Here is a 25,261-nt window from a genome sequence, read left to right as displayed (position 1 = left end):
CCTTTTTCCAGAAATGTTGCTATTCAATTGATGGTCAATCTAATAATTGTTGAGGTCTTACTAAGAAGTGACGTTATTGTCATTTGAACAAGCTATTATATACTGTTGGTGTTGTTATTCATTTATATGGTTTAGCCTCCCCTCTCTGCCAAAGGTTACATATACCTATAGGATATTCTATGGCCCTAATGCATACAACTATAGATGGGTGAGTGCGTGAATGGATGGATAAAAGAACTTGGTTTTGAATGTCCCAGTGCTCTGCTCTTCATATTTTGAAGTGTATTTTGCTTTATGTAATTGTCAATATTTCTCAATAACTGTGTTAGTTAAATCAAGTATTTTCAGTGTCATGGAGAACTAGCTATTTAATCTGTGATGAATTCTTTTGGAAAGCATTATATCCCCTTCTTCCTAAAAACTGTTTTTGTTTTTCATTGACTTTTCTTAAAGTGAAACTCTCCCACGTTATACTTTCGGAAGGATCACAGATCTAAGTCTGATTTGGGTTTGACCTGACCTACCAGGAGCAGTTCTGTATAATCACTGTCCTGTTTAGATTTCTCTAAAACTGAAGTGCCCGTTCTCTCTTTGCTCCTTTGAACAGGGGACAACCAGGGGTCATTTCAGCTCTACTAGGGCTTCTCCAAGCTCAAGTGACTGTCCTCTTCTGCCCTGATTTTTTTTTTTTTTTTTGCGGTACGCGGGCCTCTCACTGTTGTGGCCTCTCCCGTTGCGGAGCACAGGCTCTGGACGCGCAGGCTCAGCGGCCATGGCTCACGGGCCCAGCCGCTCCGTGGCATGTGGGATCTTCCCGGACGGGGGCACGAACCCGTGTCCCCTGCATCGGCAGGCGGACTCTCAACCACTGCGCCACCAGGGAAGCCCTTCTGCCCTGATTTATAACTACTTCTCATCCTGAGACTAACTTGGCTCCTGTTGATGAGGAAGCTGAAGGTGAATGACAGTTTCTTTCCCTGAAAGTTGCTGACTGTCTTGTCATCCTTTGGCACTTCTAACTCTGACATGATACTCTCACCTAAATTGGATGATACTTATTTGTCCCTGGATGAGAATGGCAGCCTTGCTTCATTATTTCCTCCATCTTTGGGCACATGCAAATTTTCCTGATCCTGCTGCTACCCAACCATATTTATGCCTCAGCATTAGGTAATGAGCTCTTTTTCATTTTTATGTCAGAGAAGCCTTTATCAGGCTTATTGGCAGCACTACTCTGAATGAAATCTTTTTTCTTCTTTCTTTCTTTTGAAATTGATCATCATTTGTTTTGTTTTGCCTTATAAATTAATTTTTTTCTTCTGCCTTCTTTACATTTTTTCCCTAGATACCCAGAAGTACATGTGATATAACCCATCATTTGCCCTTTTCTTTCAGTTCCTTCTTTATTTAAAAACATATTTCTTATGAAAAACATGGAGTATGTTAGCATTCATGCAATATGAAACAATTAGATGAGAATTTTGAATAATAATTGTGAGAAGTGGTATCTGTGCTTATTACACATTCCCCTTAGAAAACACTGTGAAAAGTATTGTTTGCTGTATTTTAGAAACTCCATAATTACCATGTGATGTGAGTTGTTATGGTAACAGCGTTTTCCCCCTTCCTATTAAATAACAGAGTAAATGGTTGCTTGCGATGTGATTGAATTGTCAGCTTTCAAGCTAATGTTATCCTCATGGGAAGGGGGAGTGGGGGGAGAGGGGAAGAGAGAGATAGACTAAGCTGGAGAGAGAATGAGGGGGGGACGGAGGGAGGGTGGAAGGAGAGAGAGAGTTTTAAATGTCCAGAAAGCACCTACAAAGTGATGAGTGTCATTTTACTTTAAAAATGTGTCCTCTATAAGCCCTCCCTTCTTGTCTCCCAGTCACTATTTGTCAGGGGACAGGAATAATAGAAAATTTATACTGTGCAAACAAGATTACTATTGACAGACAACTGAAGCCTATGATTTCTTATTTATAAACAGTGGGACATTGAGTGGCTTTGGGGGTCTCTAACACTAAGTACAAATGGTTTTTCTTCTGGGAATGTGGGAGAAGTGTGTGTATGTCACAGACCAAATGTAGTGGCTCAGTATTGGTGTGTCCGCGTAGCAACTGAAGTTAAATACATTTATTCTTTTGATAATAATATATACATCTGGTTAACATGAATATGACTTACTTTGTGAGATTGCGGTTTTAAAATCAATAACAAACACTTTACCTGTTGATTTTTATGTGCTGCTCTACCTTATCCCATTCTAGTTTTACAGTCAAACAGCCTCACCAAAGCTTGTCTTACTTGATTTAAATTATTTATTGAAGTGCTGTTAAAATGGGTATTTTCTTATAAATGAATAATTGTATTTGTTAAGATCACTCAAGAGGTAGAAAACATTACCAAATTTCTGGGCAATATATTCTGAACATAAATTATCTAATTAGGTAGCCATGTAGTTCCTTCAAGAAAAACATGCATCAGTGAGGAAACAACATCTCCTTTTTCATTCTGTCTTTTGACATTCCCGCTACATTTATGAATTGTGTTTCTAAGCAGGATATTTCTGTTGACCCAGTATTTCACGTATATGTCATTAGAACTTGTATGATACAAATTAAAAAGTTTCGTTAGGAAATTTCAAAATACAAAGTTTATAATACCCGCTTTAAAATTTCGCCTTGTCAGTCACTGTGTTTTTAATCTGGAATGAAACATTTCCCAGCCAGAACATTTTGGACATGTTCTGTAAAATTTCAAATAACTGTATTCTCAACAACTTGTGTTTGTGTTTAGCCATGCCTACTAAAAAACGTTTTCTAACATTGTGATTTTACACATCATAACTTGCTGTGATTACTTGTTTATGACAGTGTGGCTTTCACATGACAAGATTTTGCCTTAAAGCTAACACTGTACGTTTAATTGGTTAAACTCAGCAGGTATTTAAGTGAACACTTAAGTGCGAGATACTGTTGTGGGTTTCATGGGAGGGATTCCGGGATGAATAGGATATGATCTCTGCCCTTGGGATTGTATGAGATTAAGGTCCATGAAAGAATAGTCTAAGATGGAATCTGTTGAGTATAACGGGAGAGGCATATAGTATATTTCCAAGCATAGGGATGGGAGAAATTATTTCAGAAAGTAGAGGTGAGAGGAAGACTGGGCATTAAAAGCAGCAGAAGCAGTCAGTGAATGCAAAGGTCTTGTAGAATATAGGACAGGCTTGGGAATTGGTTTATAACCCAAATCAACCAGAATACAGGTTAAATGAAAGAGAGGAGCAGAAAATCAAGTGGGGAAATTGGATGAGGATCTTAACCAGCAGGGCAGCAGAGTTCTCACATAACAACAAATTCTTTCTTTTTTTTTTTCTTTTTTTTGCCGCTATGAGTGGCATGTGGGATCTTAGTTCTCTGACCAGGGATCGAACCTGCTAGGGAGGCTCCTACAATAAAGTATTTCTTAATTTGATTCTAAGATACTTTGGACACAGCACAGAAGAATTTGGACTTTATTCTTTAATGAACCATCAAAGGTTTTTGAAAAGAAGTTCTGAGTTAATGTAATAGTAGCAACACCATTCAGGATGTATTAGAAGGAGGAAAGATTTTAGGCTGTTAAGAGATCAGTTAGGTGGCCTCAGTAATCAAGGCAGGAATTAGGACTCACCCAGTGAGGAAGTAGGGACAAACATAGTAAACATTTTAGAGGTAGAGATGACAGTTGAGTTGGGGGCAAGGGAGAAGTCCAGGATAAATCAGAAATTTCAAACCTGGTGATTGTAATATTGATGGGGTAATATTGATAGGAAAAGGAAAGATAAGAGAAAGAGTGGATTTTGAATGATGATGACAAAGAAGTATACAGAGGGTATTAGATGGTGGGAGGTGAATGTTTGAGAAGTGTATGTTCTAAAAGTAGCCATTTTCAAACTATGTATTTTAAATTTTATTGAGTTATATGCATACAGTAGGTTTCTCCCCTTTTAGTATATAGTTCTATGAATTCTGAGACATTTGTCTAATCAGTACCACAGTCACGATGAGAACAGTTCTATCACCCGAAAATCCCCCCATGCTCCTTTGTAGTCAGCTCCTCCCCCGCTCCCCCATCTCCTGACAACCACTGATCTCTTTTATGTCCCTCTAGTTAAAACTGTGTTTTAAAAAGTGCTAGAGACCACCACAAAGTAGACTCAGATGATCAAGAGGGCTGAACGCCAAGCCCTCAGCCTTCACCCTTACTTCATTTACACAAATTTTGCTTCTCTGTTTTATATATTGGCATTTTACTTAATATTTGGGGTGGGCTGGAAAAATTACACAGCTAAATACTCGAAAACTTTTATTCTACAGTGTTACTGCTACCACTCGAGCCACCATTGTCTCTTACCTGGATTTTTGCAGGAGCCTCTGAGTAGATTTCTCTGCTTTGACCTTTGCCCGCTACAGTCTGTTCTCAACAGAGCAGTCAGCATGATCCTTTTACGATGTAGATTAGATTGTGTCATTTTTCTCAAAACCTTATAATGGCTCCCCCTTTAGCAAGAGTAAAGGCAAGTCCTGAGAAGTGACCTAGGAGGCCCTGCTTTCTCCTGTTAATTCTCCAGCCTTCTCTTTTTACACTCTCCTCTTTGCTTACTCTATCTGTGCTAGTTACCCTGGCCTCCCTTCTGTTCCTAAAACAGGTCAGCCATGTGCTCACTTTAGGGATCTTTGCCTTACCTTGTGGGGTTTTTTTTAATTGAGGTAAAATTCACATAACATCAAACTAACCATTTTAAAGCTTAAAGTGTACAATCTACAATCCAGTGGTATTTAGTACATTCACAGTGTGCAACCTTCCCCTCTGTCTAGTTCTGAAACATTTTCATCACCCTTAGATGAGACCATGTATGCATTAAACATTCCCTCCCACTTCTTCCTCTCCCTGCCTCCTCCCCACCCCTGGAAACCACTAATTTGCTTTCTCTCTCTATGGATTTACCTGTTCTGGACATTTAATATAAATGGAATCATTTAACATGTGACCTTTCGTATCTGGCTTCTTTGACTTTCACATAATGTTTTCAAGGTGCATCCACATTGTAGCATGCGTTAGTACTTCATTCCTTTTTATGGGCAAATAATATTCCATTGTGGATTTATCATATTTTGTTTATCCATTTATTCATTCATGAACATTTGGGTTATTTCTGCCTGGCGACTACTGTGAAAGTGCTGCTTGAGCATTCACGTACAGTATTTGTTTAAATATGTCATTTCAGTTCTGTTTGGTATATACCTAGGAGTGGAATTGCTAGGTCATTTGGTCATTCTATGTTTAACTTTTTGAGGAACCACCAAACTGTTTTCCACAGCAGCTGAACCATTTTACGTTCCCACCAGTTCTTCATTTCCTTCAAGTTTTCACTCAGGCTTCATCTTCTCAACGAGATACCCTGACCGCCCTATTTAGTCCTGTGACCTGCTCCTGTCCCCACTCTTGCCTTATTATCCTTCTTTTCCCCCTTTACCCTACTTGCGTATTTCCCTAACGTAGTCTCTTTTTTAGGCATGTGCAGTAATGTTTCGTTATACTTAGTACTACCTCTTAGACATAGAAACTCTTACTCTTTCCTAAGTCATAGAAGCTGCTCACCTTAGCAGTCCATTAGACACCTGTTATTCACTGCAAGGGTATACATAGTTAGCCTTAGAAAAACTGTATTGCATGTGTTAATTAAAACTCGCTGCACAGTGGTTGAGAACCCTGCTTTATCATCTGTTGAATAACAGGGTTGAAACTTCATGATTGGAATTAGTTTGTTCCTTGGGCTTCCTTCAAAGCCATCGCACCAGTATAGCAAATTATACATGATTTTCATACTTCAGTAATGCAAATTATATTTTTCAGCCTAGCAACATTAACCTCTATGGGGTGACTGAACACATCCTAAAATGTGTTTTTGTGAAACATGGTCAAGGAAGTCTTTTCTGCCTGTAACACAACTGGAGAGTAAGGGCATGACTATGTTTAAGCTGTTTCTCTAAGTCTCTCTTCTGTAAGGGAAAGAGCGAGAAAGTGCATTTTTAAAGAGATTTAGTCACAGCTAACTCCACAGAACACTAAGACTAGGTGTAATCTCATAAAACCTGGGGAGTTCAGGCAGGTGTCTAGGCTCAAGCATGACTGCTTCCCTGCACCCACCTTCAGATGTGGTCTGAACAGCAGCAAGAGGGTTAGCTTTAACCTTTGGTTTATAGCCTCCTTGTAACTAGGTTTCCTGGCATGACAGTCTTTGTTCTTAGAAGCTCAGCATTTGATTTGCTCATGTTCCTTTACATTTTTTCATATTACTTTCTTTTTTTAACTCAAGTTTAAGAAGCCAGTTGAGATCGCTGTCTTTCCAAGAACATCCAGTGCTCTTTTTGCCAGTTTGCTGAGACTGTGGATATTCTCAGTTGTGCAATGATGTCCATGGATTATGTAGCAGCAAAATTTTAAAATATTTTGAGGTTCTGAAGTAAGAGATAAAAGTTTCAGTTGTGGTGTTTGTATCCTTTCTGTGAAATCCAGGTCTCAAAATGGAACTTAAAGATAATTAATGTATTTTTTGAAAAGGGTAGGAAAAAGCTAAAGGGAAGTCCCCACATTTTGGAAACAAAGAGCAAGGTCAAGGACTAATTAATGCCGCCAGAGCTTCCTGGATAACAAGGGAAGAAGCAGGAATTGGTAGGCCCCTTCCTTCAAGGAGTTTTGTTAACATGTTGACAAGGCTTCCCCTACCCTACTCAATAGACTGAGTACTTGATCAGAAAAGCAAGAAATCTGACTTTATAATTTTTTTTTAGGTTCATTTCGTGATCTGAGTATCTTTTTCATACAGTTTGAGTATCTAATTTTTTAAAAAGAAGCAGTGGGATGAGGAGTGCTAGATTGCAGACAGACTGATCTCTTTGTTCCCATAGATGCTTCATAATTTTGCCTTATAATCTATTTGTGTACGTTTCTGACTCTCCCTGCGCATTTCTGAACTCTGTGCAGTTACTGATCGATTTATAATCCTCACATCCTTCCAGAGTCCCTTGCGTATAGTAGGCCCACACTTAGATTGGGATTAAAGAAAATACCAGAAGCCATGGGAACCAACTGTATTCAGAGAGGCTGTTCTCTTCCCCATCACAAAGCACTTGAGAAAATTAATTCCTATAATACAGTAAAATCTCTTTAAACACTGTAGTTATCATGATTCTGGGGTAATTATGTAGAAATTTGTCCTTTTTGTGTGTTTGTTGTTGTTTTTTGTCTGTAAGACACAGACTAAAGTTTCCGTTGTTTGAGTTTAGATGAGATGAGTTACAGGAAACATGAAATGTGATGCACTGTGACTATTTTTTCTTGAGTGATCTTTCTTTAACAGAAGCAGACCTGGGAAGATTTGTCGCAAGATAGCAGTATACTAATAGGTAGAAACAGAAATGACTATGAAAACCAGATGTTTTGTCTGGGCCTGTCTTCAGAAACAGGATTTCAGTGTTGGCATATATCATTTTTCTCTTGTTTACCCACACTGATTAAAGGGCATTTATCTAGTGGTGTGCTCAATTGCTGTGTGCGGGACTCATTTGCATGCTCTTAACATCCTGGTTTCTACACAACATGATATTTCTGTTAGCAATTTAAGTTTATTACTTCAGAAATTGTCATATTGGAAGTCCAAGATGTGAGCGGTATTTATTTTTATTTAAAATTACTAGGGGGATTTGTTAGACAATACCTAGTTTCCTGACATTGGCAAGAGGCTTTACAGAGTTTCCCCCTGATTTTCGAGGGCATAGTTGTATTACACATACATCTTAACTTGTTATTATTGTAGGATTTTATTTGCTTTAATTTAGAAAATTCCAGGCTTACTGTATTTTGTCTTTACAGGACTCTAAGCTCCTCTCCTTTGAAAATATCTGAAAGATCTTATTTGTGGTTCTGATCCTAGACTGTTTTGGTTTGTTTTAGAATCCAGACCGTAGAAAATGAAGGGAAAGAGAGAATTGATGATACAGTTTTCATTTTATTCTGTTTTAATACTGTGCAGCCTAACTTATGTCATGGTACATTTTTCCCACAGGTTCACATCCAGCTTTCCGAGTGGCACCGTGCAATTTTTCTCCCACAGGCCTGGCTCGCATATATGACTCGTGCTTATCATGCCATTTTACAGGTAATGAAACCATGGGGTGGCTTGCTCTAGGGCGTGTCTCTTAAGGTTTACTACAAATACGTAGTTAGTGTAAGAGCACTTAGGAAAATAGCACTATCAAAAAGGCAACGGTTATTTTTGCTCATAAAAGAATGTGAGGCATGCATATATAACTGCACTTAAATTTTAAATGTGATGCCCGCCCCCCCGCCAGATGTGTGTTCCATCCAGAGCTGCCTCTTGAGCGCTCCTCTCCGATGTCCTGCTGCTCTGTGAACGCCTCTCATTGTCCCAGATATCCGCAGTGGCTGTCCCACAGCACCTCAATTTGAGCGTGTCCCAAACTGGGCTCATCATTTCATCCTGTACCTGCGCCCTCTCGAGCTGGACTTGCTTTTACATCTCCAGCTTTGTCTCTTAACTCTTCCCCTGAATTTTCGGGCTTGCTCAATTTCTTTGTTTTCCCAAACTCAGCATGTCTTCCCTACCTCTTGGCTTTTACCTACACTGTTCCTTCTGTTGCAGGCACTGCCGTTCCCTCTCTGCCTATTCAAGGCTGGTTTTGCAGCTTTTCCCTTTTTCTCAATTCCAGGAATAAGTTTCACTTTGTATTTATAGTTGTCATAGTCGTGAAAGGGGCACATGTTGGAATGGCAAATTTCTACTTGTTTTTTTGACATGGTTTTATCTGTGTGCCTTCCCTCTCTGTGTGCCTCCTTAGAACCCATGCTTCCCTTTTCAAAGCCCTTATCACCCTAGTTATATGTCTGGGGCCTCCCTCCAGTTGACTCTGTTCCTTAAAGCCAGAAGCTGTGTTTTCCTCTCTGTTGCGTCTCTAGAACCTGACATGGTGTCTAAAACATAGTTAATGCTCACTAAATAAATGAATTACGCTCAATTTGACTTCTTTTATTCCAGTAATATTATAAGTTGTAGCTTGTGAGTTTTTAAAGTTAGGAATAATTTTTAATCAGTTTGGGAATATATGAACATTTAATTGCATAAGGAAAAAACTACTAACTCAATCCTTTTTCCTAGCTTAAAATTCTCTGTTAAGGATGATAGAAAAAATCTAAATTACTTAAGTAATTTATGGCCCAAAATAAGATTTTCATGAAGGCTTAGGAAATGAGGTGTTATGGTTAAAGGTAACAGCTGTCCTAAAGGATAGAGGTGGGGCCAGAGGAATGACTAAGCATCTCAGCATTGATGTTCTCAAATTAAAACCTTGCTACAACATATTCATTCTAGAATTTATAAAGTACTAATTCTAGAATGAATATGTTGTATGCATCTTCAGAGATTCTGGTTCACTGGAACTGAATAGGAGATCAGGAATCTCCATGTTTACCAAGCTGCCAGGTGATTTTAATTCAGTCTATCAACCCTACTCTGAACAACAGTGTTTTAGATGGTTCCCCAAACTAAACTGGAATCTGCATTTTAAAGACATTCCCTTGGAACCATTGTACCCTTTTGCTTGGCCTACACACTTTTTTATCCTCAGCAGCATCTGGCCACTTTGTTTTGAGTGGATGCATAAGTGAATGAATGAATTACCCCTACACACCCTTAACCAATTATAGTTTTTATTCAAGAAGAGTGAGATTGCTCATCAGAGTATGCACTTTTTCGCACACTCATTTTTCCCTTTGTAATTTTGCAGTGTCTTCCTTCACCAAACATTTATGGAACGTACTTTACTGGCCAGGTCCTGTGCCGGGTGTGTGGGATAGAAAGAGGAATAAAGCACTCCTTCCTCTCAGTGAGCTCCCAGTCCAGTGCAGGAGACTAACGTGTCCACTAGCAATGCCAGTACAAATCTTTGATGCTTTAGTAGAGGATGTACTCCAGTATAGGCACCTGGAGCCGGCAAGAACAACTCCTCCTGCAGCATGTACTGAGAATTTTATTTAGCTCTTAGCATAAAGAAGGTGAAATTGAGTAGGATTATGGTATAACATGCAGATGACAAGCAACTGATTAAAAAAAAAACCCTCGGTGGTTTCTTTTTTATAACAAGAGCTACCATTTATTAAATAACTAGTGTCTGTCCAACATTTAATGTATAGTATTTCAATTCATCTTTACAGAAGCTCTTTGAAGTGGTTGTTGGTAGCCTCACGTAGAATGGGATTATAGATGGGGAAGCAGGGTTAGCTAGGAAAGCAAAGCAAACTGCACAAAATCTAACAGTCAGTAAATGAGAGAACTGGAACTTAACCTGGATTTGTCTGATTCCAGACCCTCAGCCTTGGCCACTGCATCATGCATTTTCCCTAACACCGTCATTAGTTGTTATAAATAATGCAAATTGGTTTAATATTTTAGAGGACAGATCAATTTATGAAAAGCCAGCTGAGTATTTTTAGTAACACAGGTCAATTATTCTGCTTTTCTACTGTTGTAGGTGATAGTGTGTACCTTTATTTATTTATCACTTAAAATCTCTTTCCTTTGGGTTTCTATCAAGTCTAGTTCCATTGAGAATTGGGGATTAAGAGGTGAAACTCAAAGTAGGGACTATAATAAAATTTTCAGTATTATTTGAAAAGTACTAAAAACAGTGCTTTTTAGGCTATCACTATTACTTGAAAGTATGCTGATGCATTTTAACTGTTCAGCAAGTCTTTTTAAACGAGCCCACACACTTAAACAGAATTTGTGGGATCTTAGAAGAATTAGAGGAACTGCCAAACTCCTCACCTATATCAAGAATTTCCATCCTGGAGGATAGCTCTTCGTTCAGTACAGGAGGTATAGTTACTTCCATCTGGTGTTAGACATATTTCGTAGCATTAGACTAGAGAATCATTTAGAGGAGCCATGTTTTATTCAATAAGCCTAGGAGATACGCTAAAAGGTGCATTCTACATTATTTCCCAGAGGTTGACTATAATGTGAATGTTTGCAATTTGAACGCTTCTAGTGGCTTTTGCTTAGGCGCCAGCTTCCAGCCTTATCTAATTTTTCCACAAGAACGTCGGATTTTGAATTATAAGCATATCAAAGTGGTTGACATGGGGAGGTATTTGGATTTCTTCTCATTACGTTGAAAAATGCAGATACGAGTTGATAGACAGTTCCCCGTCCATTTTGGTAAAGTGCCCTCTACAGGTCGGCTTTACCTTGCTGCCCTTGTGGGATGCTGAGGAGGTTAAGGTCTCCAGCCTTTGGTTAAAGGGCCCTTAGGGACTCTGAATATGACCTCAGACAGGACAGAGGGGTTAAAACAGGTTGACTGCAGATACTTGTTTCCTGAGTTGGTCAGCTGGCTGCACAATAATCTGAAATCAAAACCGGTCAGGAATTGTGATCCCTAGTAGATTAGTCTTTGACCATTTGTAAAGGTTGTTTGTTTGTTTGTCTTTAATGTGAAGGTTTAGAGTTAGGTAAAATTTGCTCACTGTAACCAGCAAGCTTGTGGTTACCTAGGCTGAAGATTTTTTTTACAAAGGAAGAGGAATAGATAAATTAATAATTGGAATCTACAGGCAATCCAAAAAACTCAGTTCAGGACTTCCCTGGTGGCACAGTGGTTAAGACTCCACCCGCCAATGCAGGGGACATGGTTTGAGCCCTGGCCCGGGAAGATCCCACATGCTGCGGAGCAACTAAGCCCGTGTGCCACAACTACTGAGCCTGCTCTCTAGAGCCTGTGCACGCAATTACTGAAGCCTGCACGCCTAGAGCCCTTGCTCTGCAGCAAGAGAAGCCACTGCAATGGGAAGCCCACGCACTGCAACAAAGAGTAGCCCCTGCACGCCACAACTAGAGAAAGCCCGTGTGCAGCAACGAAGACCCAACACAGCCAAAGATAAATAAATAAATAACTTTATTAAAAAAAAAATCTCATTTCAAGTGATCATTTCAGCCTTTTCTCTCCCAGTGAGTGTCCCCACCCTACCCCCCTCCTTAACCACAGCTGTTAACCAGAAGCAGAGGTAACTGAGTTAAATGCCATTGGATCTCTGTTGTCAGTAGGTGAAGAATTGGATGCAAAGTAGATCTGAATAAATAGCCTAACAGGGGCTGGGTAGAAGGAATTAGAGACCTTTCAGAAGAGGAGATTGAGAAGAACCGAGACTCTGAGAAAGAGAAAATGAGAAATTTACTTAGTCACTATAGAATAGTTGTACTGGTTTATGGCTACAGGAGAGATCAGAAAAGTAGGCCTTCTCAAGAGGCTGCACATATACTGGCCTTTTTGTGTTTTGCTTATTTCTGAACAGATTTTTAACCTTTTAATTTCTTATTTGTCTTTTTTTTGGAAAGCATTATGGAAAGTAAATGTTTTAGGAGGAAAGAGGTATGATTTAAGAAGCATAACAAACAGAGAAGGCACTAAACATGATTTTCTATTTTGCCTACCCTCTTGGGAGGCTGCTATCAATATTAAATATTAATATCAGTATCTTGCCAGTTTGATCACCTCTGATACCTTGCTCCAAGAGACAGAGGGAGAATGAAAGGGTCAGGATTCTATCATTGAAAACACGGAGATGGGGATGAACATGATTGAAGTAAATAGAAACTATGAAGGATGTGAACAGAATGCCCATCAGATCTCAGAGTGCCTGAACTGGTGAACCCCAGGGCACTGTGTGCTGGAGGTTGTGCAAAATACAGGGACTCCTTAGATGGATAAAACCATCCTTGTACTCTTCAATGAGCTTACAAGCTAGCAACTGAGAGTATATGAGAGAAATACAAGGGCATGCAACTTTATAGTCTGGATATTATGTTTTGGGGAAGCTTTTACTCTTTGAGAGTGTACAGATTAAAAATATGAATTATTTCCAGAAGGATTTAGATATATTCGTGAGAGAACAGATTATAAGAAGATAATAAGGAGAGTTTGTTTTTGACAGCAAACCTGGTAATGGTAGCAGTTATTTGGTACCAGTCACTGCACTAAATAGACACTTTTCCACATTTTTTTATGTGATGCTCTAATACCATGAGTTAGGTGTTTGCTATATTTTACAAATGGAAATTGAAGCTTAGAGAGGTGAAGTAACTTGCCCAAACTTACACAGCAAGTAAGTGGAAATGACATTAGGTCAGGACATCCTGATTCCAGAGTCCACATCCTTAATCTAAAGCTATATTGCTTCCGTCTCTAGAATATATAGAGAGTTTAATTTTTCTTATGTAGAGCACACCTTAGAACTCTAAAATCAATAAGAAAAAGGCAACCAATAGAAAAATGGACAGAATAGGAAACCCAAATAGTCATTAAACATCTGGAAAGATGCTCAATCTCAGTAAACAGTAAAATGAAAATTAAAACCATAATGGGCCCCATTTTACACCTCCCAAAATGGTAAAAATTTAAAAACCTGGTAATTTCAAATGCTGGTGAGGGTGTGAAGCAGCCATAACTCTTATTTACCGCTAGTGAGAATGTGAGCCGCACGACCACTTCTGAAAATGGTTTGGTATTACTCAGTAATGCAATATGCAGTCTGAGTTCTTGTTCAGTTCAGGGTATATCAATAAACCAGAATTTCAATTACATTTAAATAATGTAATTGGGGATGGGGTAGAGGGGAAAGCATCTGGTCAAAATAATCCTGAGTATAAAAAAATAGAACAGATAATAAATATTTGAAGGCATTGCCCTTAAAGGGATGATGATATTAGCTATATTTTTATTGCATGGTACAGGTTGAGAATTATATCTGTAAGTTTAGTCAAGAAATAGAAATGTAATTTGCATCTGTTTGAGAATAACTTTTGTTATACATTACCTAAATCTTAAGTGTTATATACTTCCTACTCATTTCCTCCATTCTGTTAGAATACTGGTACCCAGACCCCAATCTTGGTATCATGTCAGTTGAAATTGTCAGCTGCTGACACAGGCAGATTTTTACAATATAGGGGATTTGTTGATTAGGACCTATGGACTTCAAATCTGCTTTTAATAGATATCCCCAAATGAAGTGCTCTGCACTAAATTTGCCAAACATACAACTTCTCCAGGATATGCTTATTTGGTGAATGTGGAAATCCCTGAGCAGTGATATAATTCTCTCTTCTCACACATCCTCTGTCAAAATCTGATATCTTATCAGGAACACCTAAGGCCAATTGGGAAAGGATTGTTACCTAAGTGTTTCCAAAAAAATTTTAAGATAATTTTGGCCATAGAGTTTGCATGCTGATTGATGCTGTGCTTTTTGCAGGGGAGGATAGGAGAGCTGGAGTTGCAGTTAAAACATGGAAAAGAAGGACCTGAGGAGGTGCAATACAAAAAAAGCACAGCCTGGCTCTGGTAAGGGGATGGCTTTCTGTGCTCATTATTTGTTATGGGAAATGAACTGTGAGGGAGAAGGTGACCACTTTAAAGGCTTTAATGTTGGAATTTTAACCTCTGTATGAGCCTGAAGGGCAAAGGGCTGAAGATGTGATAGGTGTATTTTCTATTTCCTCCCCAGATCAAAGAAGGAGCACTTTATTCATGGTTTTTAAATATTTTTATTGTTTTCTAAAGCAGTGTGGAAATGGTTTGTTTTTCCCTTTTTCCCTATAATTGATTGTTTTATATGCTTTTGAATGAAAATTGCGTTTTTCCCACTCATTTAGTCAAGGAATACCCTTCCACTCCCCTGCTCCTCCCTCCCCAAGACATCTTCATTATTAGGAGCAATTTTACCATGTCAAGGCTTTAATTTCTTTGGCAGATGTCCCCCAGTGAATTCCCACTATATTATCTAGAAATGTGTAAGTGCTGGCACATTAAAAGCAATTTAAATTGTTACATGGGTTGTGATGAATACCTTGTCAGATTAATGTTGCAGCAGCCTAAATCTAAGTAAAGTGCCCAGAATCTAAATAGCTTTTCCTGTAGCCACAGGTTTCTTTAATATAAAAATCTGTTCAAAGGTTACTTGGTTTCAGTTTTTTATTTACTAACAATTGGCATATGTAGAAAAGCAGAAGCTGTGTGTGTGTGCGCATGCGCACATGTACACATGTACAGTTAACTAATTCTATTCTAAGTTACATTTCCTAGATTCATTTAAAAAATGGCAATGCAGTTTAAAACGTTATGACATTGGATTTAAGGTTAGAGATTAAGAATTTGGATTTCGCTTCCTATTTTCCTTTACACATAGTTTTAATTTCATCTTCTGAAAATGATAATTTGGGGAGTGGTCTGTTAGCAATACTCTTCCAAATATACATGGTGACATATGGAATGGAGGATGTGAGAGAGAGATGGAAGTCAAGGATAACTCCAAGATTTTGACTGTGAATAACTAAAAGTATGGAGTTCCCATTTACTAAGATGGGGAAAACTATAGAAAAGCAGGTCTGTCTAGGGTAGAAATCAGGTTTGAGACTTGCTAAGCCTGAGATACCTAATTAGATCTGCACTTTGGAGATATCAAGTGGGTTGTTGACTATGAGTCTAGAGGTCAGGGGTAAGGTCAGGGCTGGTTATATAAATTTGGGAATCATCATCATATCGACTGCATTTAAAATCACAATGCTGGATGAGATCATCTGGGGAATGAGTAAAGATAGAGAAAAGGTCAGAGGAGTGAGCCCTGGAGCACTTCAACATTTAGAAATGGGGGACATGATGAGGGAGCCAGTAAAGCAGATGGAAGATTAGCGTTGTAGGAAGAAAACCAAGAGAGAATGGAATCGTAAAAGCCACCTTAAAAGCTGAAGGAAGAAAGTGTTTCAAGAAAGGAGCAACCGATTGTGTCAGATGCTGCTCTGAGACTACAGAAGATGGAGACTGAGAGCTGAGCATTAGATTTGGCCTCTTGAAAGTCACTGGTGACCATGAAGGAGCTGTTTTGTAGGAAGAAAAGCCAAATTATAGAAGGGTCTAGAGAGTGGAAAGAGATAAACTGGAGTCATAAGTATAAGCTACTCTTCTAAATGAGTTCCGTTGTGTGAGAAGCAGTGGAATGGGGCAGTGGCAGCTTCTTTTTTTAAGATGGTAGATATTATAGTGTGTTCACAAGCTAAGGGGAGTAATACAAGTGGAGAAGGAAAAATTGGTGATGCAGCAGAGAGAAGGGAGAGTAGGTAAGAGGAGGGAACTAACGGAGGGTGTGGCTCTACCTAGAAGTACAGGCAAGTCATCATCTGTCAATATTTCACGTTGACCAGTAAAAGAATACACTGAATGCACTATACTCCATTTAGGAAGAACAAGATTGGACAATACGTTTTAGAGAAATTTACTGTCAAATGGTTTTATAAAGTACAAGTTTAAGGAGCAGTTTGCAGCTATCTGAAAAACTTGGTTCTTAAGAATGACTCATTCTCAAAGAGTGCTGAATAGCTAAGATTTTATTATATTTCAAATGCAAATACAGTTATATTTGCAAAACTTTTATGATAGTTATAAAAACTTTGAATTTATGAAACTCAAAATGTACAGTGAACATGTTATGATATCATCTTTGGAATATAAATTTGGCAGTCAATGATTGTTTTTCACTTTATCTCAAGACTCTTATATGAAAAAAACTGTGAATATTTTAATTGAACATACCTTCCTTTAAATCCACAAATGTAAGTATTTTCTTTTAGTTCAATTTTATAACAGACATTTGTCTTTTTATTGAGGTATGATTGACATATAATATTATATCAGTTTCACGTATACCATAGCAAACATTTTAAATTTTATTTTGCATACATACATAGTGAAAATTCTATTATCTACAATTTGAAAGCAGTAAATTGCTGTTTTGGTGAGCTCTTGTGCCGAAAAGAGAGAATGTTTTAGTCAGTTCAGACTGCTATAACAAAAATACCATAGGCCAGATGGCTTAAACAACAGAATTTATTTCCTACAGTTATGGAGGCTGGGAAACCCTTGATCAAGGTGACAGCAGACCTGGTGCTGGTGCGGGCCTGCTTCCTAAGTTTGCAGATGGCTGCCTTCTCCTTGTAGCTTCACATGGCAGAGAGCAGAGAGAAAGCAAGCTCTCTGGTCTCTCTTCTCTCTTCTTTTAAGGACACTAATCACATTCATGAGGGCCCCACCCTCATGACCTCCCAAAGGCCCCACCTCCAAATACCATACATTCAGAGTTAAGATTTCAACGTGTGAATTTGGGGCAGCAGGACACAAACATTCAGTCCATCACAGAGAATAATATAAAGGACACTTGTATACCCAGCACTCAGTTTAAGAGATGACACCATGAAAACACTGCCTACACATTAGTTGCATTCACCTCCTTCCCTGCCTCTACTAAGTAACCTAAGGACTAGGAAGATGAAACTGTCTTGGAAATGAAGCCCTTATTACCGTTCTTTCACCTTACACTAAAATTCTACATGGAAGTTTTAAGATCTGGAGTCATTGCCAGAGGTTCTTATTAATTGATGAATAAGCAAAAAGATTGGTTTCTTGCTCTACTATAAACTCTCATACCTATTTTCCATCTGTATCACAGGGTTCGAGACATGTTGACTGATGAGGTCACCAAAGCAGCTGCAAAGTAAGATCCATTTATTCTCTTACCAGGAATTTTCTATAAATAGTTTTCTTCCTCACAGTTACGAACAGTTTCTCCTTTTCTGGCATTTCATTACTTTAAGGATTTAAAGGACTTTTCAGTTATTTTTTTAAAAATCAGTTGTTATCCTTTCTCATATTCAGTTAATTCTTACTACATGTCTTTCTGTGAAAATACGGAGGAACCAGTACAGGCACATAACTTTACATCAGAGTAGTGCCCATGCTGTACACCTAACAAAATGCCCTGTGCTTTGGCTTAGATTTAAAGGATTGTGATTTAGTACAGGGGAGAAAAAATCTTTGCTAATGTGAATTATGTCTATTTTACAAACAGATGATTAAATCTCAACTGTGAACCAGTAAATAATTTAACGTAGTACCTCCTTTTTTTCTCCTGGTGTTATTGGGCCCAGGGTAGCTAAATATTGAATTTTTTAATACTAAAAACTAATGTGAAGACCCAGTAAAAAAGCAGTTTCCATCATATCCTTATGGTTGTTTTAACAAAAATAACTTGAGTGTTGCTATCTTGAGGCTTTTTATTTATCTTAAGCCAACTCTTACTAAGAAAATTATACCTTAGTGAACTTGCTTGATCAGTCTCTTCAGGTCCCTTTGTTAGCAAGCTGCCTAATTGTTCCTGGTAGTAAGTTACATACGCTTCTCCTTTTCACTATTAGCCTTAGCTTGCTGCTGTTTGACTTCCTTTCTTCTTATTCACCAAATAATATAGATATACCTTTGACCCAGAGAATTTCATACGTATTGAAAGTCTATATTATCTAGAAATATTTAACTACAGTTTATTTTTCTCATGTCCTAGAACCTTCTGTAGCTACACAGATTTTGCCTAAAAAACAAAACCCAAAAAACACCATCTACCTTAGAATTCGCTTTCCACCAGCAATTTCTTAAGCAGGTACTTCGCTCTAAAACCTGATCTCAATACCTGATCACTACTCAGCCTCATGTCTTCTGAATATAGTGGTAATCCTCCCCTACACTCAATTCCGTGGGAGGCAGTGGGAAATATCTGTTGACAAAATGAAAACTAAAGTACAGAGAGGCTTTGATAGGGACTCATTTGTGTCTGTTTACCTAGTTTGGTGAATTGCAGACACAGTGGGAGAGCACTCAGCTGCTTATCGGAGGGGAGGAGGTGCTGGGATGGGGGGCTGCCTTTGGCCTTTACCTTTCATAGTTTGTTTTATTATGTAGTCTACTTAGTTCCTGTTAAAAACAGTGCTCTGACACTTGCAACAAAAGCTCAAATGCTGAAGAAACTAGCAGCTTTCTATTAAAACAAACTGTAATTTTGCCTCTCCAGTAGTTTTGGCAGATTCCATTCTAAAATTTTAGTTCACCAAGACTTTAATCTTAGATTTGCAAAGCATCATTTCATGACTAATACCTAAAAAGAGTGTGTTCACATTCTCAGTGGTATGGAGTAAAAATAATTTATGTTCTCATGGTGTTACCTTTTCATCAAAAATTTCCCAGTATTTTATAGACCTTATCTTATTAAAGCAATTCTGACAATACTAGGCATGACAGCAAGTGAGCAGGAGATAGTTAAGGTCCAGAGGCTGAGAGATTAATGATAGAGTGGAAGAAAAAAATCAGTCTGCTGCCTTCTCTTTACTTTTTCCCACTGACTTGCTCCAATCTTGTGAGGACCGCATCGCCATCTCCTGCCAGCTTAGCCTTCTATTCCTTGGACCATGGCTGCCACAGGCTACTTTGGGCCAATGTAGGGCTTATTTTGTTCTGAGGCATAAATTAAATGTAGGAAGTAAAACACTAGTCACAGCATTAGACTGATTTGCTCATTTGAGAGCATTTTTAAAAGCATCAGGGATAGGACTAAGGGAGAATCAGAACACAGATAAAACCTGATGATTGATGTAAATTTATTTTCATTGTTAATAATTAAATAGATTTGAACCTGAAGATAAAAATCCCCAAAGGCTTGGGTCACTTTACTAATATGTAATGTAATACTTTGTCCCTAAGAAAGCATCATGGTAGCTCATCCTTCCTTGAGCTTTTTAATTAGGTTAATGGCATCTGTTTGTTTCAAAGGACAATTTAATTAAAATGTCAGTGGTGTTGCCTAGATAAATACTGCACTGATGCTGACATGTTATTATGCAAATTAATCACTGCTGCTTGACTGGTAGGGGATAGTTATGTGATCAACAAGGTGAAGAGTTTTTGCTGAACCTATTCTAGAGTTTCACCTGGTCAGTTCCTCCTTGAATTTGTCTCACTGTGTATGTATGGAGTGTCTTCTCTCCATAACTCACTGCAAGGCAAGTGGGGAATGAAGAGATGTTCAAGAGCTAGTCACCGGTGGGAGGGAGACGCAGGAGGGAGGAGCTATGGGGATACATGTATATGTATAGCTGATTCACTTTGTTATAAAGCAGAAACTAGCACACCATTGTAAAGCAATTATATTCCAATAAAGATGTTAAAAAAAAAAAAAGAGAGCTAGTCACCGTACCTTTATAAAATGCGTAACTTGGCCTAAGCATGCATTGTGACTGTGGGCTAGTTTTTCCTATTCAAAGATTAATGTCCAAATATGCATTTAGTCTGCATCCAAAGATCTAATTACCAGTGACTTTAAATACATTTTACCCCATTTTACAAGAACAATACATGCTCAGGAATGTCAAGACCAGAGAAACTTTTGAAATACAGTGATTTGGGGTACTGTTTTAAAACTGAGGCTAAATTTTCTTTCAGAATTTCAGGGTTAAAAAGACACTTTTTATGTCATCTTGACTAATATTCTTGTTTTAAAAGATTTTGATACCCAATTTCTAGTGACCATCTAAGAATTTCTCCAGGGTGATAAATTCACTGAGAATTTAAAACTTTTTAAAATCTTACTTCAGGGATTCGTGCCCATTATGTAGCAGAACAGGCTTCAAGGTATTCTCAGTTAAAGGAAAGGGAGAATATTAAAATAAAGGATTTTCTTTTTTTTTTTTGCAGTGCGCGGGCCTCTCACTGTTGTGGCCTCTCCCGTTGCGGAGCACAGGCTCCGGACGCACAGGCTCAGCGGCCATGGCTCACGGGCCCAGCCGCTCCGCGGCATGTGGGATCCTCCCGGACTGGGGCACGAACCCGTGTCCCCTGCATCGGCAGGCGGACCCTCAACCACTGCACCACCAAAAAAAAGATAAATAAATAAAGGGTTTAATTTTGATTTTGTTAAATGATTTTCTGGCTAGGGCACCCGGGCGTGCCCACATCTTGCCTTGCTTCCTGGGATTTTAATGTTAGCTATAGGAGTTCCCAGTAATCCTCACTGCAAAACTGCTTCGACCTCAAGGCTTCCTTTCTGTTTTCTCCCCCTGCCCCATCCCTCAGTGTAAATATTGTTGTCTTATCAATGTATGATAGGCCTCATGGAGGAATGATCTAAGAAGAGATGAACAAAATGATCAAGAGTGCAGAGCAAGCCTTCACTGAGCTTAATCACCCGAGAGTAGGAGAGAGAAGGAAGGAAGGAAGGAATGGATGGATTGATAGAACTTGATAATGGCAAGTCCTGAGTTCCATTCTTACCAAATGGAAACAAAAATGCAAGAACACAGGTGTATACTAACCTTTTGATACTCACTAACTCACATGTTCAGTCATGACTGTGGCCTAGGGCTGGAGACACGAGGCTTGCATGGGGAGCAGGGCTGGAAATCTTCCTCATCCCGCCCATCTGCTCTATTCCTGCACCAGGGTAAGCAAGGGAGTAGTTCTTGGATGTACACACTCATTAAAGTTCAGGTCTCAAGTCTAGGTTTGGGGAAGGATTCTCTGCATTTCTGGGAACCCACAATTGTAGAACTCCCTGAGAACTGAACTATCCGATGGTAAGGGTGCTGTGTTGTCTGAGTTCTGTTACAATGAAGTCCGCAAGCCAAGAGCATCTCATCAGTGTCCCACTGGGGATTTTATTCTATAGGCTTACTTTGGAATTATGGAATAATACTAAATGTACATTTTCCAGTGGGTAAGTGTATTTAAAAGATTCAGTTTTCTTGATACCAAATTCATAAGTCAAACTTAATATTTTATTGCCAATATTAGAAAACTACCATTTGAGTGATATAAAAAGATAACTCTCTATGCAAATAGTCTAAAAACAAGCTTTTTTTGCATCTTATCTAGGGTTTCTGAATTATGTTACAGACTGACTTTAAGGTTGCTGGCTTTGGCATATTAAGAGAAAGAAGGGGAAAATGATAATGACGGAGGAAAGCCGCCAGCGTGTCGAGTTGCTGTTAAAGTATGCCATCTGAAGTGGTTCACTAGAAGCTGATTCCACACACCAGTGCTTTAGAAAAGCCAGGGGCCAGTTGCATTCTGCTGGGCTTATTCACACAACTGTCCTTCGCCGTGTTTCCAAAACAAATCAGTACATTTTTATATTGGCCAAAGATGACACCGAAGAAGATGGCTTGGGAAATGTAAGGTCTGATGATGAAATAAAAATTTTGGGAAGAAGAAGCTTAGATGTATGAGCTTGTTAGATTTTTTAGGTTACCCAAAGCATAATGACCATACATTTATAAGAAGAGTTAAAAATCAGCACTAGTGTCAGAAGGAGGAAAGAAGCTGCTGGCATCAGGGAACCAACAGACCTGTGTTTACAAGGCTCTGGGAAGGGATGGAAGTGCTTTTGACCTCATCTGCCCTCCCTATAATATCACCTTCTCTTCTCCTGGTTAATGCCCCCAAATCCTCTCTTGGAATTTTTTTCTTTTTAAACAGAGACAGCCCAGTGGTCAAAGGCAACGCGCTGTTAGCCTTAAGCAGCCTTGCTGTCGTCGTTTCCAAACATGAAGCCAGCCTCTCCTCAGACTCTGAGGGTGTCCTGGAGGTGAGTTAAGGGTGATTAGAACCAGTTGACCTTTGGTTGTGTAACGTGTGAAAAGTGAGACTTCTCCTGAAGCCTGGCCCTGAATTTAGGAGGTTACAGTCATTGGCTGTGCTACCCTATGCATCTTTATACCGTAAGCTTAAGTGTCCTCTAAAACACTTTTCTTTGCTGCTTTTCTGTTTTGCTCTCTCCATCACAGTTAAGTGGTCATTTCCATTTGAAGGTACCAATTTTATGCAACAGGGCTTGTCTTTTTGTGATTACATCATGGTAACCAATCTTAGGAGGTTAACTAGGCTTACTGAAAGTGAACAATGATGTCAAAAAAATGATAAATAAGCAGTGTTTACTGACTGAAAAAAATTGCACTTTGCATTTTAATTGTAGATGTCAGTGACAAAGTGCCTATTCATTTTTTGCAAGGCATTTATTTCTTAATTAAACATGTGGCAAGCTGGCCAATGTTCATTTCCAATGTACTTTTTCAGATAATTCATATCTGTCAAAATAAAAAGGCATGGATTTATTCTTCTTTTAAGCCCCGTTTTCTGGTAGCTATCATTATCTGGAGACAGTATAGTCAAGTGGTTAAAAAACACAGGCTTTGGAGTAGGAGAGTCCTAGATTTAAATCCTAATACTTGCATTTACTAGCTCTCTGGCTTACTGTTGGTAACCTCACCTTTCAGAGCCTATTTCCCCATCTGTAAAATGGGGATAACAATACTTACCAGATAGGGTTATTGTTAGGATTAAATGAAGTAATATATGAAAGGCACAGTGGCTGGTAAATAGTCAGTAATAGTAACTATTATCATCAGCATCATCACTTCTTGCTGCAAAAAATTGGGCTTTATTCAATGCTATTCAGCCTATCTCTGTCGCCACAGAGTGCCCGATGGACCATTTGTATTCTTTTTTCATGGTAGGGTTTTTTGGTGGGTTCTTTTTGGGCAAGAAGCCAACTCTAATTTAAATTAAAAAGGAACTAGAAGAATAAGGAATCTGGAATCCCATGGAATTGAAGGCAAAGCTTAAAAACTGAGTTGGGAGAAGAACAGGAGGCAAGTTGGGGAGTCCACACACAGGTACTGATGAACCATTTCAGCAGACCACCCCTACTGGGATGGATCGGCTATAGTCATTTACTGTCTTTGCGTCACTCACTTAAGATTCGGAATCCCGTGGGTCTCATGCCTACACCTTCAGCAGGGTAGGATGAGTAGCTTGATTGAGCATTTAACCAAGCTTTAAATCGTGGAGGAGGGAATTCCCCAAGGGGTGCTCTTACCAATAAACAAGAGAATAATGCTGTGTGGCAAAAGCTACAAATGTGTATTACATGTGGGGAAGGGAAGGAGGCCAAGGAGTTATCGCATGAAGGATAAAAACGTAGTTAGTTACCATATGAAAATTTACCTTTAACCCCAGAATCTTATTTTAATAATGAGAAAGATGAAAATTTTTTAGAGTGGAAATGTTTCATATCTTTGAAAGAGCCGTGGAATACTTTAGCAGAGGCAACATGCTAGGTAGACCTACACCCTAAAAAGTACACATGCCTTCCTAGGATCCCTTCGTTTTGGTGTTATTTATGTCAGACTACCAGTTGTACAGGTCATTTGCCCCAGTAATAACTGGAGGTCTAGCTCAGAGTTTGAGCTCCAGGCCCTTCTATTCTTTATTCCCACAACCTTTGTCCTGTGTTGTGGCACATAGCACACAAAACATTGAGAAGCCTCACAAGCCAAAGATGGGGCTTTGCTTTTATTCTTGATAACCTTGCCTTTGGCTATTACTCAATATAAACTCAAGATGTCATTATTTGATTAAAGTTGAAGTTTTCAAACTTCATTCAAATCTGCATTTGACCAACAACTAAAGATCTTAAGAAGAAGGTCTTGTCTGATTCAAGGAATTAATTCCAAGGTTTCTTAACACCGCATCGACCTTTATAGTTTGCACCATGTGAGTTAATGAATGTTTTTTGACATCCATGGTCATGAATGATTTTTTTTTTCTTTATTTTTTTGGCTGTGTCAGGTCTTAGTCGTGGGGCGTGGGCTCTTCGTTGTGGCGTGCGGGTTTTTTCTCGCTCTAGTTGTGTCGCATGGGCTCCAGAGCATGTAGGCTCTGTAGTTTGCGGCACGTGGGCCCTCTCGTTGAGGCGCGCGAGCTCAGTAGTTGTCACGCACGCAGACTTAGTTGCCCCGCTGCATGTGGGATCTTAGTTCCCCGACCAGGGATCGAACCCGTGTCCCCTGCATTGGAAGGTGGATTCTTTACCGTTGGACCACTGGGGAAGGCCCTCAAGAATGATTTTTTTTTTTTAAAACCAAGTTCTCTTTTTACTGAGCTGGGTTTTGTTGTTGTCATTGTTTTGTTTTTTGCATTCTCTTTCCTCTTCTTTTCCAAACTGAAGATCATTTATGTTTTCTTACTTACTTGGCTAGGCAAATGTGATGATTCTTGAGTGATAAGTATAGTGATAGTAAGCAGAAATGCTAGAGATGGTAAAAAACATTTTGTCAGCTGCTTTATTGAAATGACAAGTCAGAAATGAGAAAGTTTGAGTTGGTTTCTCTGCACGTCTCTCCCTTTAACCACCATGTTACCCTCACTGAACATGGGAGAGCTCTAAGGAGCTCCCAGATCTGTTCTGTTTTGCAGCCCTCATCCTC

The 25,261-nt window shown here is 39.0% G+C and overlaps 1 protein-coding gene across 5 annotated transcripts in view; it reads left to right on the top strand.

Annotated features, from left to right (window-relative positions):
• FOCAD (focadhesin) overlaps window positions 1–25,261 on the top strand; it is a 313,712-nt gene that overhangs the window by 218,478 nt on the left and 69,973 nt on the right. For all 5 annotated transcript variants that reach the window (XM_019934890.3, XM_019934889.3, XM_019934891.3 and 2 more), the window contains exons 22-25: window positions 8,117–8,209; window positions 14,380–14,468; window positions 17,626–17,670; window positions 22,473–22,581. In XM_019934890.3, coding sequence (XP_019790449.1) covers window positions 8,117–8,209; window positions 14,380–14,468; window positions 17,626–17,670; window positions 22,473–22,581 — 336 coding nt within the window. The remainder of the gene's footprint in view (window positions 1–8,116; window positions 8,210–14,379; window positions 14,469–17,625; window positions 17,671–22,472; window positions 22,582–25,261) is intronic.

The sequence above is a fragment of the Tursiops truncatus genome, chromosome 6 (assembly GCF_011762595.2).
Source record: "Tursiops truncatus isolate mTurTru1 chromosome 6, mTurTru1.mat.Y, whole genome shotgun sequence".
NCBI classification, from domain to species: Eukaryota; Metazoa; Chordata; class Mammalia; order Artiodactyla; family Delphinidae; genus Tursiops; species Tursiops truncatus.
This window is presented reverse-complemented; position numbering and strand designations above follow the sequence as displayed.